The sequence below is a fragment of the Botrytis porri genome, assembly GCF_014898465.1.
Source record: "Botrytis porri strain MUCL 3234 chromosome Unknown BPOR_013, whole genome shotgun sequence".
NCBI lineage: Eukaryota > Fungi > Ascomycota > Leotiomycetes > Helotiales > Sclerotiniaceae > Botrytis > Botrytis porri.
Window position 1 is genome coordinate 904098 of NW_024066087.1, and position 14579 is coordinate 918676.

Below are 14579 nucleotides of genomic sequence, written 5' to 3' on the forward strand. Positions count from 1 at the left end.
TGTGGGTTTTTTGGTCAGTATCTTATAGCTAACCCAATGGACAATATATTTCAGATAAGGTTCTTTATAATCTTTTTTCTTTTAGTAGAAGTTCAGAATTTTGATGGCTTCGAATTACTCTAAGCTATTAACTTTAACAAATGATAACAATGAATTATACTGTTTAAGAATAGGATTATTATATGCAAAATATAGTAAATTAATATGAAAAATAGGGTGGATTTTTATTAAAATGGAAAGTTCCAGTTTATAGATATAAGAGCCTATTAGATATAAGATTTTGAAAAATTTGAGATTCTTTTAATCAAACTTTTTCTATAAATGTAAAGTTTTGATATTTTTAATATTCAATTAGATCAGATTACCAGACAAATATCTACAGGTAGGGGAACAATAAATATCAACATTCTTCGAGTATTAGACTTGATTGGCAATTAGTTCAATCTATAGATATGAGAAAATGGCTTTTATTTTAATAACAAATTCTTCAGTATCTCATATAACAGAACGATTACTCTAGAACAATACAAACTTGAAGTTTAGATAAAGGTGAAATCCGTAATTAAAAAAGAATGGGGTTATCTAGATGCCTTCAAACCAAACGTTATTAATAAAGAACTCGACAAATAGAAGCCATTCCGTTTAGTTATCTTGTAGATAGTTTACATATAATTGGAAATATTGTTTTAGTATTACATTAATTCTTTCGATTTGTTCATTAGTTTCTAGATGATAAGTGGTTAATAGCTTGGTAGCAACACCTAAGCACTTACAAATATGCTTCCAGAATTCGAATATAAATTAAGCACCACAATTTAATATAATTATCAAAAATAAACTATAAAGTTTTCAAATGTTTTTTCAAAACAAGTAGATAATTTTCTCAAAGTTGTAGATACTATAATAAAACAAAAAACGTTTTATTTTAATTAATTAATCGATTATTATTATAATAGTATTAAAACTAGTATTTTTGAATAAATATATAATAAAATCTATCAAGATATTTTATTATATTCTCTAAGGGATTAGAAGTGGGCGGAAAACTTCCTTCTGACCTTTACAATTCAAAATGGCGTGGTGGTAATTATAATAGTTATAGATTTACTATATAATATAATCATAATATTCAGGCTAATAATAATCTTAAGATAATAGTTCAAAAGTTTGGGTACAATATGGGTAATCAATAATAGATGATTTATAATATAAGTAAAGTAAATAGATTTTCAAAGGATTGTGATTAGAAATATATAGTTTTTTTTAATAATATAATGAATTATTATTCTTAATATACTTAATAAGAATAATTTTTAAGTATTTCAAAAATCTTTTTTATAAGAATTTCAGAATAGATTTGAGTATAGGATTAGTTTAATAGCTTTTATAGAATAGATTGAGTAAATTAATAAGGAGATTTAAAAAGATTTCTAAATCCTTTAGTAATATTATAGGATTAAATATAGATATGATAAATAAAATTATAGATTCTATAATTTTGTTATTTTCTGGTAAAATTATAATGATATTGAAATCTAAATAATTAATAATATTAGTAGAATTAGAATTTCTTTAATTATAAATGATTATAGTAAAGCGTACTTTTTTATTAATTTTAAATTTAATTAAAATAATACAACTTTAATGTAAAAAATATTTATTCCCCTTCTTAAAGAGATTTTCTAACCTTTTGATTAATGTATTAAATTTGATATCTAGTTTTCTAAGGTAATAAATAATTTGGAAATTAAATCGAAATAGGAATTCGAATTAGCGAGTTTGATGATAGTTTAGTAGCTTTATTATAATAAAATACTCTAAATTCCTATAATTAGTAATCATTTAGATTAATAATATAGTACCTTTTAATTTAAAATGCTATTCCTTGAAATAATGAATAATAATTAGTAATTCTTTATTATAAATCTCATAATTATATTCGGCTACCAAATGTTTTTTAAAGAAAAATGTAATAGGTTTTAGTATCTCTTTGTTATTATATTAAGAAAGAATTTCAACAGATATATAATCAGAGGTATCGATTTCCAAGATTATTTCTTTTTTTTAATTAAAGGAAGTTAGAATAGAAGCTTTAATAAATACTTTTTTTAATCAATTGAATATATTTTGGTAGGTAGAGTTTTATAAAAATAAAATATTCTTTTTGATTAGATTTACTATTAGATTAATTATTTTTAAAAAGTTTCTAATAAATTATTAATAAAAATTCATAAACTTAATGAATACTTAGACATTAATTATAATAATAGACAATCTTTAATTTATAATTATTTAAATTTTCTTTAAATTGATTTAGATATTGTTTTTTTTTTATAATAAAATTTAAAAACTTGATTTTAGATTTCAAAAATTTGTATTTCTTAAATTTGATAAATAGGCCAGCTTTTTTTAATATTTATAGAATCTTTTAAATATAACGAATATATTCCTCCCAAATTCGATTATATATTAAAATATTGTTTAAATAGGTAATATAAAATATATTTAAATACCCTCATAGGAAATTATTGATATACTTTTAAAAGATTATAGATATTCCTATTAATCTGAATAATATAATTAGGGATTTAAATAGGCTAAATTGAATATAAAATATAGTTAGGTATTCTTATCCTTTTTTATTCTTATATTATTGAAAATAGAAATAATATTAATTTTATTAAAATATTTTATTCCTTTTAAATTATTTAGAAATTCTTTTATTAGTAATAGGAAATATTAATCTTTAATAAATAAATTGTTTAGGGTATAATAGTTTACATAGAATTGAAGATCTTTATTAGCTTTTTTAACAAATAAAACAAATGATATAATAAAAAAAGATTTTGGATGAATAAATCTTTTTTTAAAGATTTTCCTTTAATTATTATTTTAGAGCTTCTAATTTAATATGGGATATAGAATATAGGGCATTAAATAATGAAACAGTTCCTTTTTAAAGCCAAATCTTATAATCGTAGGGCTAATAAGAAAATAGCTTCTCTATATTCTTTAAGAAAAAGATATCTTTTTAATTTCAAAATTTAAACAGTAGGACTTACAAATTAAATTCTTTTTTTTTATTTAAAATATTATTAATTTGTTTTATTAATATTTAGAATATTTTATATTTTCGATAAATATAAGCCAAACAGATTTTTAAGGAAATTGTAGCTATATCTTGATTTTCTAATTCCTTAAAATGGACTAATAAATATATAGATTGGGCTTTTAAAGGGATATTAAATAGGACTTTAATATGGGATAAATAGAATAAAGTGTTACAGAATTTATAATAAAATAAACTATTGAATTAAAACAAATTAATTATGAAATTAATATGTGAATTATACTTTTTAAGTTAAATTATTTTTAGTATAATAGGGTAATAAACTAATTCGATTATATATAGAGTGATTTTCTTTTTGGTATAATTATTAATTCTAAGTCTTATATGAATATAGAATATAGTTCAATTTTCTAATAAAAAACTTTTATCGAATTTTAAAATTTCAAAAACAGTAGATAATTATTGTATAGATATTTTCTAGGATAATATTCAGCTTTAATTAATAAAAGTAATTTTTTTATATTTATTATTAATTATAATATAAATTGGAAGATCTTTTTTTTTTATAAGTAATTTAATAGGTAGGATTATAAGATTCATGTGGTTATTTAATTTATCTTTTAATAAAAGGTTATAGGTATTAGTGATAGATAGGTGGAAAGTATGTAGGAGATTGTCCTGATTATAGTTTAGGCTAGGCGTATTCCGTTTTCTAAATCAATTGAATTAGTTGGTAAGTGGGAAGGAGAGTAAGATAGGGAGTATATAGAGCCCTGACTTTTTAAAGGATTATTCAGTATAAAACTATTTTTGATAGAATTAATTATAATAATAATAATTTAGAGTTGAATAGAACGAATATTAGGGTATAGATAATTATGAACTAAGTGATTGACAGAGCTGTAGTGATAACATTCATTATATTTTTTTTATGATAAACTATTGTTAGCAATTTGTTATTGAGAATTGAAATCTATTAGATCTTTAATAAAGATAAATAAAGAAGTTATTTTTCGGTTATAGATTAAAATAGGAATAAAAATTTAAATAAATTAAAATAAAGTAACAATTAGATGGCTATACTTTAGGTATTTATAATAATTCTTTAACTTTTGGTAGAACATAGTGTAAGTATTGATATTATATATTAGTGATTCAATGATAATAATCTAATTTGTCAATTTATTGGATAGACCCTGTTCTAACAGAATAATTAGAATTATATTATCATTAGTTATTTCTGCTTCTAATATTAATTATTGAAATTTAATGTAGAATGTATGAAATGGTTGGTTTTTTTACTGCAGAGGTATTAATTGTTTTCGGACTTTTATAGTTTTATTTACATTTTTGTAAGCTTGTTTTAGAATATCTAGCAAATCGATATAATCCTTTAAATAAATGAATTCTCTTTTTACATTGTACAGGTCGATTTGTGAGGCAATAGCTCCGGTAAGTCTCCCGATAATATAGAACAAACAAATATAAATAGTATTAAAATGATTGGAATTAATATGTATTTTATTTTGAATCTAATTTATAAAATAATCAAGGTTGAATTTGATACCATTAAATAAAATAAAATCAAGAAGTTTTTTACTCAACTAAATTTTAACAGAAAACAGAATTGATATAATTATAAATTCAACAGGGGTTTTAAAGAATATAATTTCAATATAAATAAAAATAATAAATATAGATTTAATAAGGTAATCGAGTAGACAAATATTCTATATAATAATCTGTTTTTATAATATAATTTGAATATATTTCTTAATTAATATTTTAAAAAGTTTTTATTTAAATAATTGATTAATTCCCTTTAGCTTAATATAATATATAGATGCTAACTGAAAATATTAATATCAAACTCAGAAATCTTTAGATATAAAGATACTAAAAGCTAAGGTATCTTTGGACTAATTGAACAAATTTAAAATAAATATTATAAAAATAATATTTATAAAATAAAAGTTATATAATATTATGGGGTTAATAGATAAGAATAAAGCTTTAGTAATTTTATCCTAATATAATAAAGTTATAATGATTTAAATAATAGATTCAGATTTTAGAATTAAAATATAATTTAAAGAGCTATAATATAGAATATTTTAAGTTAAAGATATATAGAATTTTCCTAAGTGAGCTAGTTCGATCGGGCTCTAGCTCACTTGCGCTCCGGCGCAAGCGCCCATTCCGGACTCCTCCGAGAGATCCAATATGTCACGTGATCTCACACCGTGACATTGATTAATATAATTGTATTTTTTATATATCTTAGAAATTGAAATTTACATTTAATATAATAATATTTGAAGAATAAAGAAAATAATCTTCAAGTTTATTTATATAACTAAATTAATAAGAATTTTAATATATTAAATAGAACTTCTAATATTTGAAATATAAAGAAAAAAATTATATTAATTAATTTTCTGAATTCTAATAAATAGTTCTATAATTTTCTTTCTATTTTGTTAATTCTTTTAAGATTATATATTAAATTGAATATTTTCTTTAAATATAATAAATATTGAATAGATTGTACTAATATTCACTATCAATTCTTACATTTAAGACAAGAACATATAATAGCTTGATTATTATAATTAAATCTATATTAAATAATATTAAATAAATTTTTAATTTCATTTCTTAAAATAATTCAAAAAAAATTACATCAATCGATCTATAGAATTTTAATTAATTTTTTCATTTTTTCTTTATTTCATTAATATCTTTAAGATTATATATAAAATTATAGAATTTTTAAATAATTTAGATATTGATAAGATTAAATTATGAAATTATATTAGTTATTAATCTAATCTAATTATCTCTTTCTTACTTTTATAATAAATTAAAGTTTTTATTAAGCTTATTTTATTTATTATAAAATAATTTATATATAATAAGAAAAATATTAAATATCAAGATCTTAAATATTAATATACTTTATTAAGGAAATTCTAAAATAAGTTTTAAAATAATTTAAATAAAGCTATTAATGAAGACTTTTATAATATAACTAGGCTGTATAATGAGTACTCACAAAGCGGATAATAACCTCTACAGATAATCCACAGGCTACTTATTGTGAGGTGAATAATTTGAAATCCTAGATAAATTATTTATAAATTATTTACAAATTATCTACAAATACTTATATACTTACAGATAATTTATAAAACAAATAATCTATAGATAATTTACAAATATATAAATTATTTATAAATAATCTATGAACAATTTATAAATAATTTTTAAATTATTATTTAATTTTTAAAGCTATTTACAACTTTATATTAATTTTTATATTAATTTATTATATAATTATTTATATATTTATGAATTATCTATGAATAACTTATATATTTACAAATTATTTTTAGATTATTTGTTCTATAAATTATCCACAAGTATTTACAAATTACTCATTACAGAGCGAGTAATTATTTGTCTCTACAAATAATCTGTAGAACAGGTAGAACCTCTGGCGGATAACCTGTGGAATGGATTACCTACAGATTACCCACGGGTACGGATAATTTCTACGCAGCTTAAATATAACTTTATATATAATAAACCTTTAATAAATTATATTTTATATAATACAAATCTTTTTTTAAAAAAATCTCTATAAATCTATTATACAAATATTAGATTCTTTTTTTGTATTAGGTAAAAATCTAATTTTAGGGTTTTGGTCAAATCGTTCAAACAGGCCTCGGTACAGCGACACCAAGCCCATTTTCCCCGTAATTAATGAATTTGATGATCGCTCAATAGATTGCGTGGACTTTTGATCACTCGGTGCCGAGTCGATGTTATCGCAACTGAACCTCTTCTACTTGCATACATCTGTGTTCAAATACTATTTACAGTCAATTCATTCTATTTAAGATGACTCGAGGATGGATCGCTTGAGGATGGATCGCTTGAGGATGGATCGCTTGATGGGATTTCATGTATACTGGACAATCGCTCGCTACCCGGGTCGGTTGAATTGATGATACCCCGAAAATTGGGCGCGTATTGATTCTCATGATAGGGCTACGATATCACGCTGTTCTATACATCCAATTACCCACACACGTGTGACGCATCCTATCTAGATAAGTGGATTGATTAACTACTTCTTTCATGTCACCATAATCCAAATTTCACAGTCTTGGAAATACCCAGCAAGATGATTTTTGATTCTCAGAAATGATCATAGTGCTACAGTGCCTCCTTTTCCTGCGAAACGCTTATGGCGTGATTCTGGTCGATGCCAGCCACTTGTTACACGTTTACAACAAGGTTGTATCAAACATCTTTAATGATATCTGCAGCCTTCTCTGCCACAGCATCCACCGAGGATTGAATGTTTCCACGTGGGATCAGTGGGAAAATACTTGCATCAACCACGCGTAGATTATTCGTACCGTGAACAATCAGCTTATCATTCACAACACCCCCTTTTTCTTTTGTAGCATTGCAGTGGTACCACGATTATGATAAGCAGTCACAGCAGTGTTAAGGATATAATTCTTGGCTCTTTCAAGACTATGGATATGGAAGGAGTCTGGGTGGTTTCGCTTCCTATAAGAATTGTGCATCAATTTCAGGTACATCATCAATGTTTGATGAGGAGATGTGAGTAGATCCTCGAGAGAACGGGTGACTTTGGCAACAACCAAGCTAGTAAACTTTTCGGGTTGGAGATCTGACCCCACAAAACTCTTTCCCCCCTCATGTAGATTCGTTTGAGCGAGAATTATTAACCAAGCCGCCGAAAATGCTTCTGGACTTTCGATAAATGAGCGTACAGCTTCAAAATGTTCCACATCTTGTGGCTTTGGAGGGTACTTTTGGAGTATACTCGTTAGCAGTTCTGCCTTTTTTTGGCGTCCCTCCGCGTCGGAGAATTCCAAGATGGGCATAAACGCATGAGATCGTATCCCGCCAATAGTAAAGGGACCTGCTTTATTCTCGGTGTACAATTTCTGAGCAAGTTCCAACGCCCTGGGTTCTTGGCGCAACAGAGGATCGCCAGTTGGCACTCCATCAACGATCTCAAAGCTGACTCCGGTCATCAGATGATCCTGCATATTTTCTCCTACGCCAGAATTACTGATGACGACCGGAATGTCGTGCTTCTTAAGCAAATTTTCATCTCCTATGCCGGATAATTCAAGCAGTTTGGGCGTGTTGAACACTCCAGCGGCTAGACTAACTTCCTTGGTGGCGGTATACTGCTTGGTCTTGCCGTGAACAGATGCAAGTACACCAGTCGCAATAATGCCACCGCTTGTTTTCTCAAACAAGATCTTATGAATTGTAGCTTCAGTAATCAAGTGAAAATTCGGTCTCTGAAGAGCCGGTATACCATACGCAGAGCCTGCATAGCTTCGAGTCTTGGTGGTGATATGAACTGTGGCTGCATTGCTATATGCGCCAGTCGAGTTTCCAGAAAAAGGATCTATTTTGTGTAAGTTCATGATTTTCTTGCAATTTGGGCACCAAGTTCCACTTGCAGGCAATGACCACGTACCTCCAGTAGTTGATTTCCCAAAGCCGCGAAAGCTATCAGTCCAGGCTTGCAGAGCGTATTCTGGATAACTCCGGGGAATGATACTTGAATGGGTCCAGATGTTCCACGGTAATCTTCATTTATCCAGTCAATACCTAGATGCTCGAGAGTCTTGTTATCGGGTGGTGGCGATAGAGTATAGAACTTCTTGTAATATGAAGATAGAGCAGCCTAGTCCCACCCACCGTTTCCTAATTTACCCATGAATCGATCTCAGCTTTGCAGGTGCGATGAAAGATTGACAGTTGATAGCAGACGAGCCGCCAAAAAGTTTCCCCTGCGGCTCGCTGATCGTTCGACCGCGCAGACCGAGCTATTATACATTATGAATCAGCTGCTTCCGATGTTTCGAAACGATGGGCTCCAGCACGCTTGCATCATATGGTAAACCCCTCAGATAGGCAAGGAGGATGGAAAGTATACTCCAGGGCGATCTGAGATACATTCATACCAATGTAAAGATCAAACCAAAATAAAGAGAAGCTAACCCTAATCATAGTTTTGGCGACGAACAGCAAGATCTTGATCGCGTAGTTCACTTTATTCAAAATAGTACAGACTTGGAGGTTTGAGAGTATGTTGGGAGATGTAAGTGAAATTGGGAGACAAATTCAGAGAGACGAAGAGACGCGACAAGAATGAAGTCGCTTCAGAAGCCGTACATGCCCCACATCCATATTTTGAAGCTGGGAGAAGAATACATTCATTTGCTATATTCTTCTGTAGTTGATCACTAGTACCAGCGAACAATGAAATTGAAGAATAACACACACGGAGAAAGAGCTTGAGCCAAGTGATCATGGCATGGCAGATGGCATGGCAGTTTTTGTCAAAGTTCTGTCAATTTCGTTTTCGAGACTACTACTCCCTGATTCCCTCTGAACATAAATCCAAAATTCAACCCAACAAAGAAATCTCCAGCCACACTGAATCATGTAGGCTCCCTGAGATCCCCAAAATGTCTCACCACGAAATCCGTGATGAAATCACTCCACCAAATCTAAACTTTCTTCTCCGTGCCAATCCGCTCAACAAAGAGCTCAAACCATCCGCGCCGGAAGAAGCGCTCGCCCCAGTGAGTGTCCCAGTTCCACCCATCAATGACGTGATCTCACTTTCCAAAGAAGCAAGTCCCGATGAAGTACTCGTTCCACCACCCAAAGAGCCCAATGACGAGAGTCCACTTTCCAAAGAGCCAAGTCCGGAAGTTGTGTCCGTTCCGGTGCTATCTCCAAGAAGAGAACCTAGACCCGATAAACCGGATGCGGATGCGAGTGGGCTGCTGGATGTACCCAAGCCGGGAAGACTGTCGAGTTGACGCTTGTGGGTGTTGGTAGGTGCACCGGAGATGAGTGGGAGGACTGCGATGATGAGGGATATGTGGAAATGCATGTTGGTATGCTGAGTTTTGGAGAATGGATTATCGCGAGGAGATTGATGTATGAATGGTATGCTGTGAGTTGAGGTTGAGAGACGATATATGAAGTGCAAAGTGAACGTCAAAAACGGATACTTTGTTGAAGTAGCGAGTGATTTAGAAAGAATGTGAGTAATCTGATGAACAAAAGAGAACACTAAAAGCCGGATCATTGCAAAGCTATATATAACAGTGAAATTAGAGGATGTAGAACAAGCAAGTATATTCCCACGTTTTCGCTTCATCCAACATCGTAACAGAGGCTGACAAGGTCCGGCATTGTCCCACTTCCCACTCTATTTCCCCTAAGCTTTATCTTCTATATTAACGTTGGACAATTTTCCATATTTCAAAAGGAACATTTCAGAGGGCAAGTATCTCGATTGCTGAATATAATACCGAGGTATTTTCATCCCCATTGTAGATATTCATGCGAGTGGGGACACTTTTCTTTTTTTGTTCATCTACTTGAAACTTTCAAGTCTAATATCGAGGGCTGAGAACAGGTGATAGATGGACAACCAGTGAGTGCATGGGTTGATGGGACACTTCCCAACTTTCGAAAATTTCGACCAATTCAATCATCAACTGCTTCATATAAAAAGTTATATTTTGACTGTTTCACTTTGAACAAATAGTCGTGATAAATTTTAAGATGTATAATCTGATATATCAAGGGATATTCACGAGTCAATTTTGTAGTATCCCGTTAGTCCATACACCTACTGGTGGACAATCTAGAATACCATCCTGAAAGTTCATGTATGAAAGCTCCCATGACGCCACATTATCCGAGTGGTTCAGGTCGTCCAGATCCGAGCAGGACTCCGTTCTAGCATATAGATAATGAGATCTTCTCATTGATGCTCATAGAACTATGTAAAAAAAACATGGTATGAAATTATTTGTTGCCTAGTATAGAATCGAAACATAAATGGAAGTTCTGCTCATCTCTCCACCCACAGACATTCCCCACCCTGCACTTTCTCATCTCTATTCCAAATCTTTAAACAGCACCGGTTAATCCAGAAAGAAGGCCTGCACCCGCAGCTCCAGTTCCTGTAGCTCCAGTGGCTCCGGTAGCCCCGGTACCAATTGCATTTGTACCACCTGTCAAACCACCGATAAGTGTGTCCTGCCCAACTCATTAGTAACCATCATCGGGATAGAAAAGCAGATAGAAGACTCACTGGTCCTTGAGCTCCCCCAGCATCAGTATCAGTGGCGGTAGCACCACCAGTAGCTGCTCCTCCAGTGAGTCCGGATAGGAGGTCACCACCACCGCTTGAGGTGCCTGTTGCTCCTCCTGCTGTGAGTCCAGATAAGAGATCATTACCACCGACAGCTGTCGTGGCTCCTTCTCCTCCTGTGAGTCCAGATAACAGATCACTACCACCGGTTGAGGTGCCTGTTGCTCCTCCAAGAAGACTACCGAGCTGTCGCTTAGTCTGTAGTCTTGTTAGCATGTGGTCAATGATTAGATGGGAGATGCGCATACGGGTGCGGCGAGAGCCAATGGCAAGATAGCGATGATGAGCGAGAGACGCATTGTCAATTTTGAATGAAGGTAATTTGATTGATTATAGGAATTTAAAAAAGAATGTGATATGTCGAATTGCGTTGGACAAATTTGGTCTGTGATGATAGAAAATCGAACAAGGTATCTTGGTAAGGCAGATTGAGAGGATGAAAAAAAAAAAAGCAAGCAAACACATCTTCATCTACTTATAGAAGCCATCGTCGGAGATTTCCATGACACCTTTGATTCCTGAGTCTGATAATTTCCAAATACTTCCCTCGGACCCCTAAATGTTTGGTCGGACAGTGAGCTGATGTACACAGCTACATTATATTTTCCGAACACTATCGTATCAATATCATGAGGCATTTCGAGAAAACGGAACTTTGCGTTGTTAGCAGAAGCACGTTCTGAAGATCTGAAGATCTGATGGTCTTGGGACGCATGTGGGGAAATGGGATGAATGGGGCTTTTTTGTTTGAGGGGGAGTGCTCGGACATAGGATGGACGATATGAAACGTGAATGGGATCCGGAGTTTTGATACAGCCTTAATACATATTTCTTTTTTAGCTGTACAGGTACAAAGTGATGATTAATTGGAGAACGTACGATTCGTGAAATTAATTACTTGATTTGTTGCGATTGGCACATGACATTCTGTCACGACATGACCACAAAAACGAGAGCCGAACAAACAGTTTTGAGTAAATATGACACATTACGAAATCGAAGATAGAGAGTTTTCATGCTCATTCAAACTCTAACCTGTCGTCTGATGTTTTGGCCTTGGTTCTTTTGGCGCATTGGACATTATGGCTGTCATCCAATGATTAGGTGCTGGATTTGTACTGTAACGAACAAGGTCATATCATCCTGAATGTGCATTTCTGCTTGAATGCTGAGATCGAAGTTTGCATGATATAGACTCAAGGTGGTCTGAGAGTACCAAAAGAGTACCCGAAAGGTGGTTATGTTTTCCCTCCGAAGTTGAGAACTTCACGGTACAGGCATACGGTATGATAACTTGGAAAAAATATGAACGATAATCCTCCGCGAACATGGGGAACCCATTCAAACATCGGAGGGCCATATTTGATTGTCTGATCCAGATACTGGACGTTTTCAAAGGTAGAGATTATGCATAAAATTAGATCTTTAAGGCTAAGCCTTCGCCAGTAATTGACTGTTGAGCTTCAGTCGTGCGGATAGGAATACCAATGCCCCTAAAAGCATCATTATTTCGGAGAACAGAGAAATTCCAATGTGACCCCAAACATGGAGAATCTTCCCGTTTGTGGGTGAGCCCACAAGCCCGCTGCTAGAGTTAGCCAAGTTTGGATCTGCGGGATAGTAAGCCGAAACTTACGCGATTGAGAGGACCGTCATGACGAAACCGATTGCAATTCCATATTGTGTCGGCGATACAAGCTTTGCTGCACAAACTCCTTGAAGACTAATGATTACTCCTAAGGTAAATCCATAAGCCAGAGAAAACATGGTGATTCCAGCTACAGAAGTAGCTTTGATCATACATGTACAGACTAAGCCGGACGAAATCGCAGCCATAACGGCGATATTGTAACAGCCAAATCGATCAGCCAATAACCCTGGTATGATACGACCGAATAGACTTGCTGCATTGACTATGCTGATCGTATAGAGCGCAAAATTACTATCCAGTCCAAGAGACAACGCCCAAAGCTCGATGTAGAAGAAAGGGGTGAAGAGGCCAAAGTAAACAAAGAAAAGTTCGACTGCGAGTAAAATCAGGACAGGATTTTTGACGCATGAAAAATCTGGTTTTGCCTTGATATGATTAGTCGTCTGGATGGGTGCTCTGACTGAGAGACACCCGACAATCAATAAAGGAAGTTCAATGAAAGCAACAATTCGAACTGCCCCATCCAAAGCCAACTTCGGATGTAAGTTTGTTCAGAGCAATTGGCCAAATAACACCCCCTAACGATGATCCTGATATTACAATTCCAAGTGCCAGACCTCGATATTTGGTAAAGTATTGAGCTGCTATGGAGAAAGCTGGAAGAAGAACAGACGCAATACCGATGCCGAGTAAGAAGCCTTGGGCGTAAAAAAATTGGTAGTACTCTTTGCAAAGAGAGTCATGAACAGAGCGAGAAGCATCACGACACTGCCTCCATATACCAATAGCTGCATCTTGCTTAGTTGAGGTTTCGATCACGGTGATCCTAGTTTGCGTACCTTTGGGCCATATTTGTCATTTAAATATCCAGAAACAAATGTTCCGCCAATCATGCCAAAAACATTATAAGATCCAAACCATGAAATACCTGATGCTAATTTATTGGCGAGCATATTTTTCGCATAGTACTCTTGAAAAACTCTAAAAGCGTTTACGAAACCTACTGAGTAGAACAATATCGAGAATGCACCAGTGACCGCAATACATGATCGAGTACTGGCATTTGATCAATAAGAGATACATCAAACAGGGAAAGGGAACACCCACTTTCAAGCCGAATCATCAGGAATACCCCCCTCCGAAAGCTCACTCGGTGGTTCACCGGATACTGGTTTGGAGTCTGATAATACTGGTGATTCGGGCGACTCGGCGTTGTCTTTCATTGCATCACTACTTAAACTTATCGATTGAGGCGTTCTATAAGAAAAGGAGTAAATGGGCAATCAACTTGTAAACGGACGTCTTGTACATTGATATTGTGATGGTATGAAATTGTTACTATCTACTCACCTCGTATATTTGAAGCAAGCCACTCACAGTATGTAGGGTAGATTGTTGGAGTAGATTACGGTTTAATCATCTTGAGAATCCTCCTCCTTAGATGTACAATTGGTATGGTGGGCGGGATTGTCGTTTGTATTGCAGTGCATCTTGATCGTTCATTACTGAAATCGATAAGAAAAGTGGACCGGATAGTCCGAGAATCCACGGAAATTGAGGTCTTCACTAAGGACAACCCGGACTAGTATTTGGGACCATCATCCATGTGACAA

General features: G+C 32.5%; 3 protein-coding genes across 3 annotated transcripts; all 3 read right to left on the minus strand.

Annotated features, from left to right (window-relative positions):
* Nucleotides 1-9611: 9611 nt before the first annotated feature.
* Nucleotides 9612-10040, minus strand: EAF01_009183 (uncharacterized protein; the record flags this gene model as incomplete). Its single annotated transcript, XM_038917439.1, has 1 exon — nucleotides 9612-10040. The coding sequence occupies one exon, from the start codon at nucleotides 10038-10040 to the stop codon at nucleotides 9612-9614; it is 429 nt and encodes a 142-aa protein (XP_038767044.1).
* Nucleotides 10041-10728: 688 nt separating this feature from the next.
* On the minus strand, nucleotides 10729-11614 carry EAF01_009184 (uncharacterized protein; the record flags this gene model as incomplete). The annotated part of the gene is made up of 3 exons (XM_038917440.1): nucleotides 10729-11200; nucleotides 11256-11513; nucleotides 11564-11614. The coding sequence occupies 3 exons, from the start codon at nucleotides 11612-11614 to the stop codon at nucleotides 11072-11074; spliced, it is 438 nt and encodes a 145-aa protein (XP_038767045.1). The 3' UTR covers nucleotides 10729-11071.
* Nucleotides 11615-12746: 1132 nt separating this feature from the next.
* On the minus strand, nucleotides 12747-14189 carry EAF01_009185 (uncharacterized protein; the record flags this gene model as incomplete). Its single annotated transcript, XM_038917441.1, has 5 exons — nucleotides 12747-12900; nucleotides 12952-13426; nucleotides 13482-13734; nucleotides 13806-13966; nucleotides 14117-14189. 5 exons carry the CDS (start codon nucleotides 14187-14189, stop codon nucleotides 12747-12749), a joined length of 1116 nt encoding a protein of 371 aa, XP_038767046.1.
* Nucleotides 14190-14579: the final 390 nt, after the last annotated feature.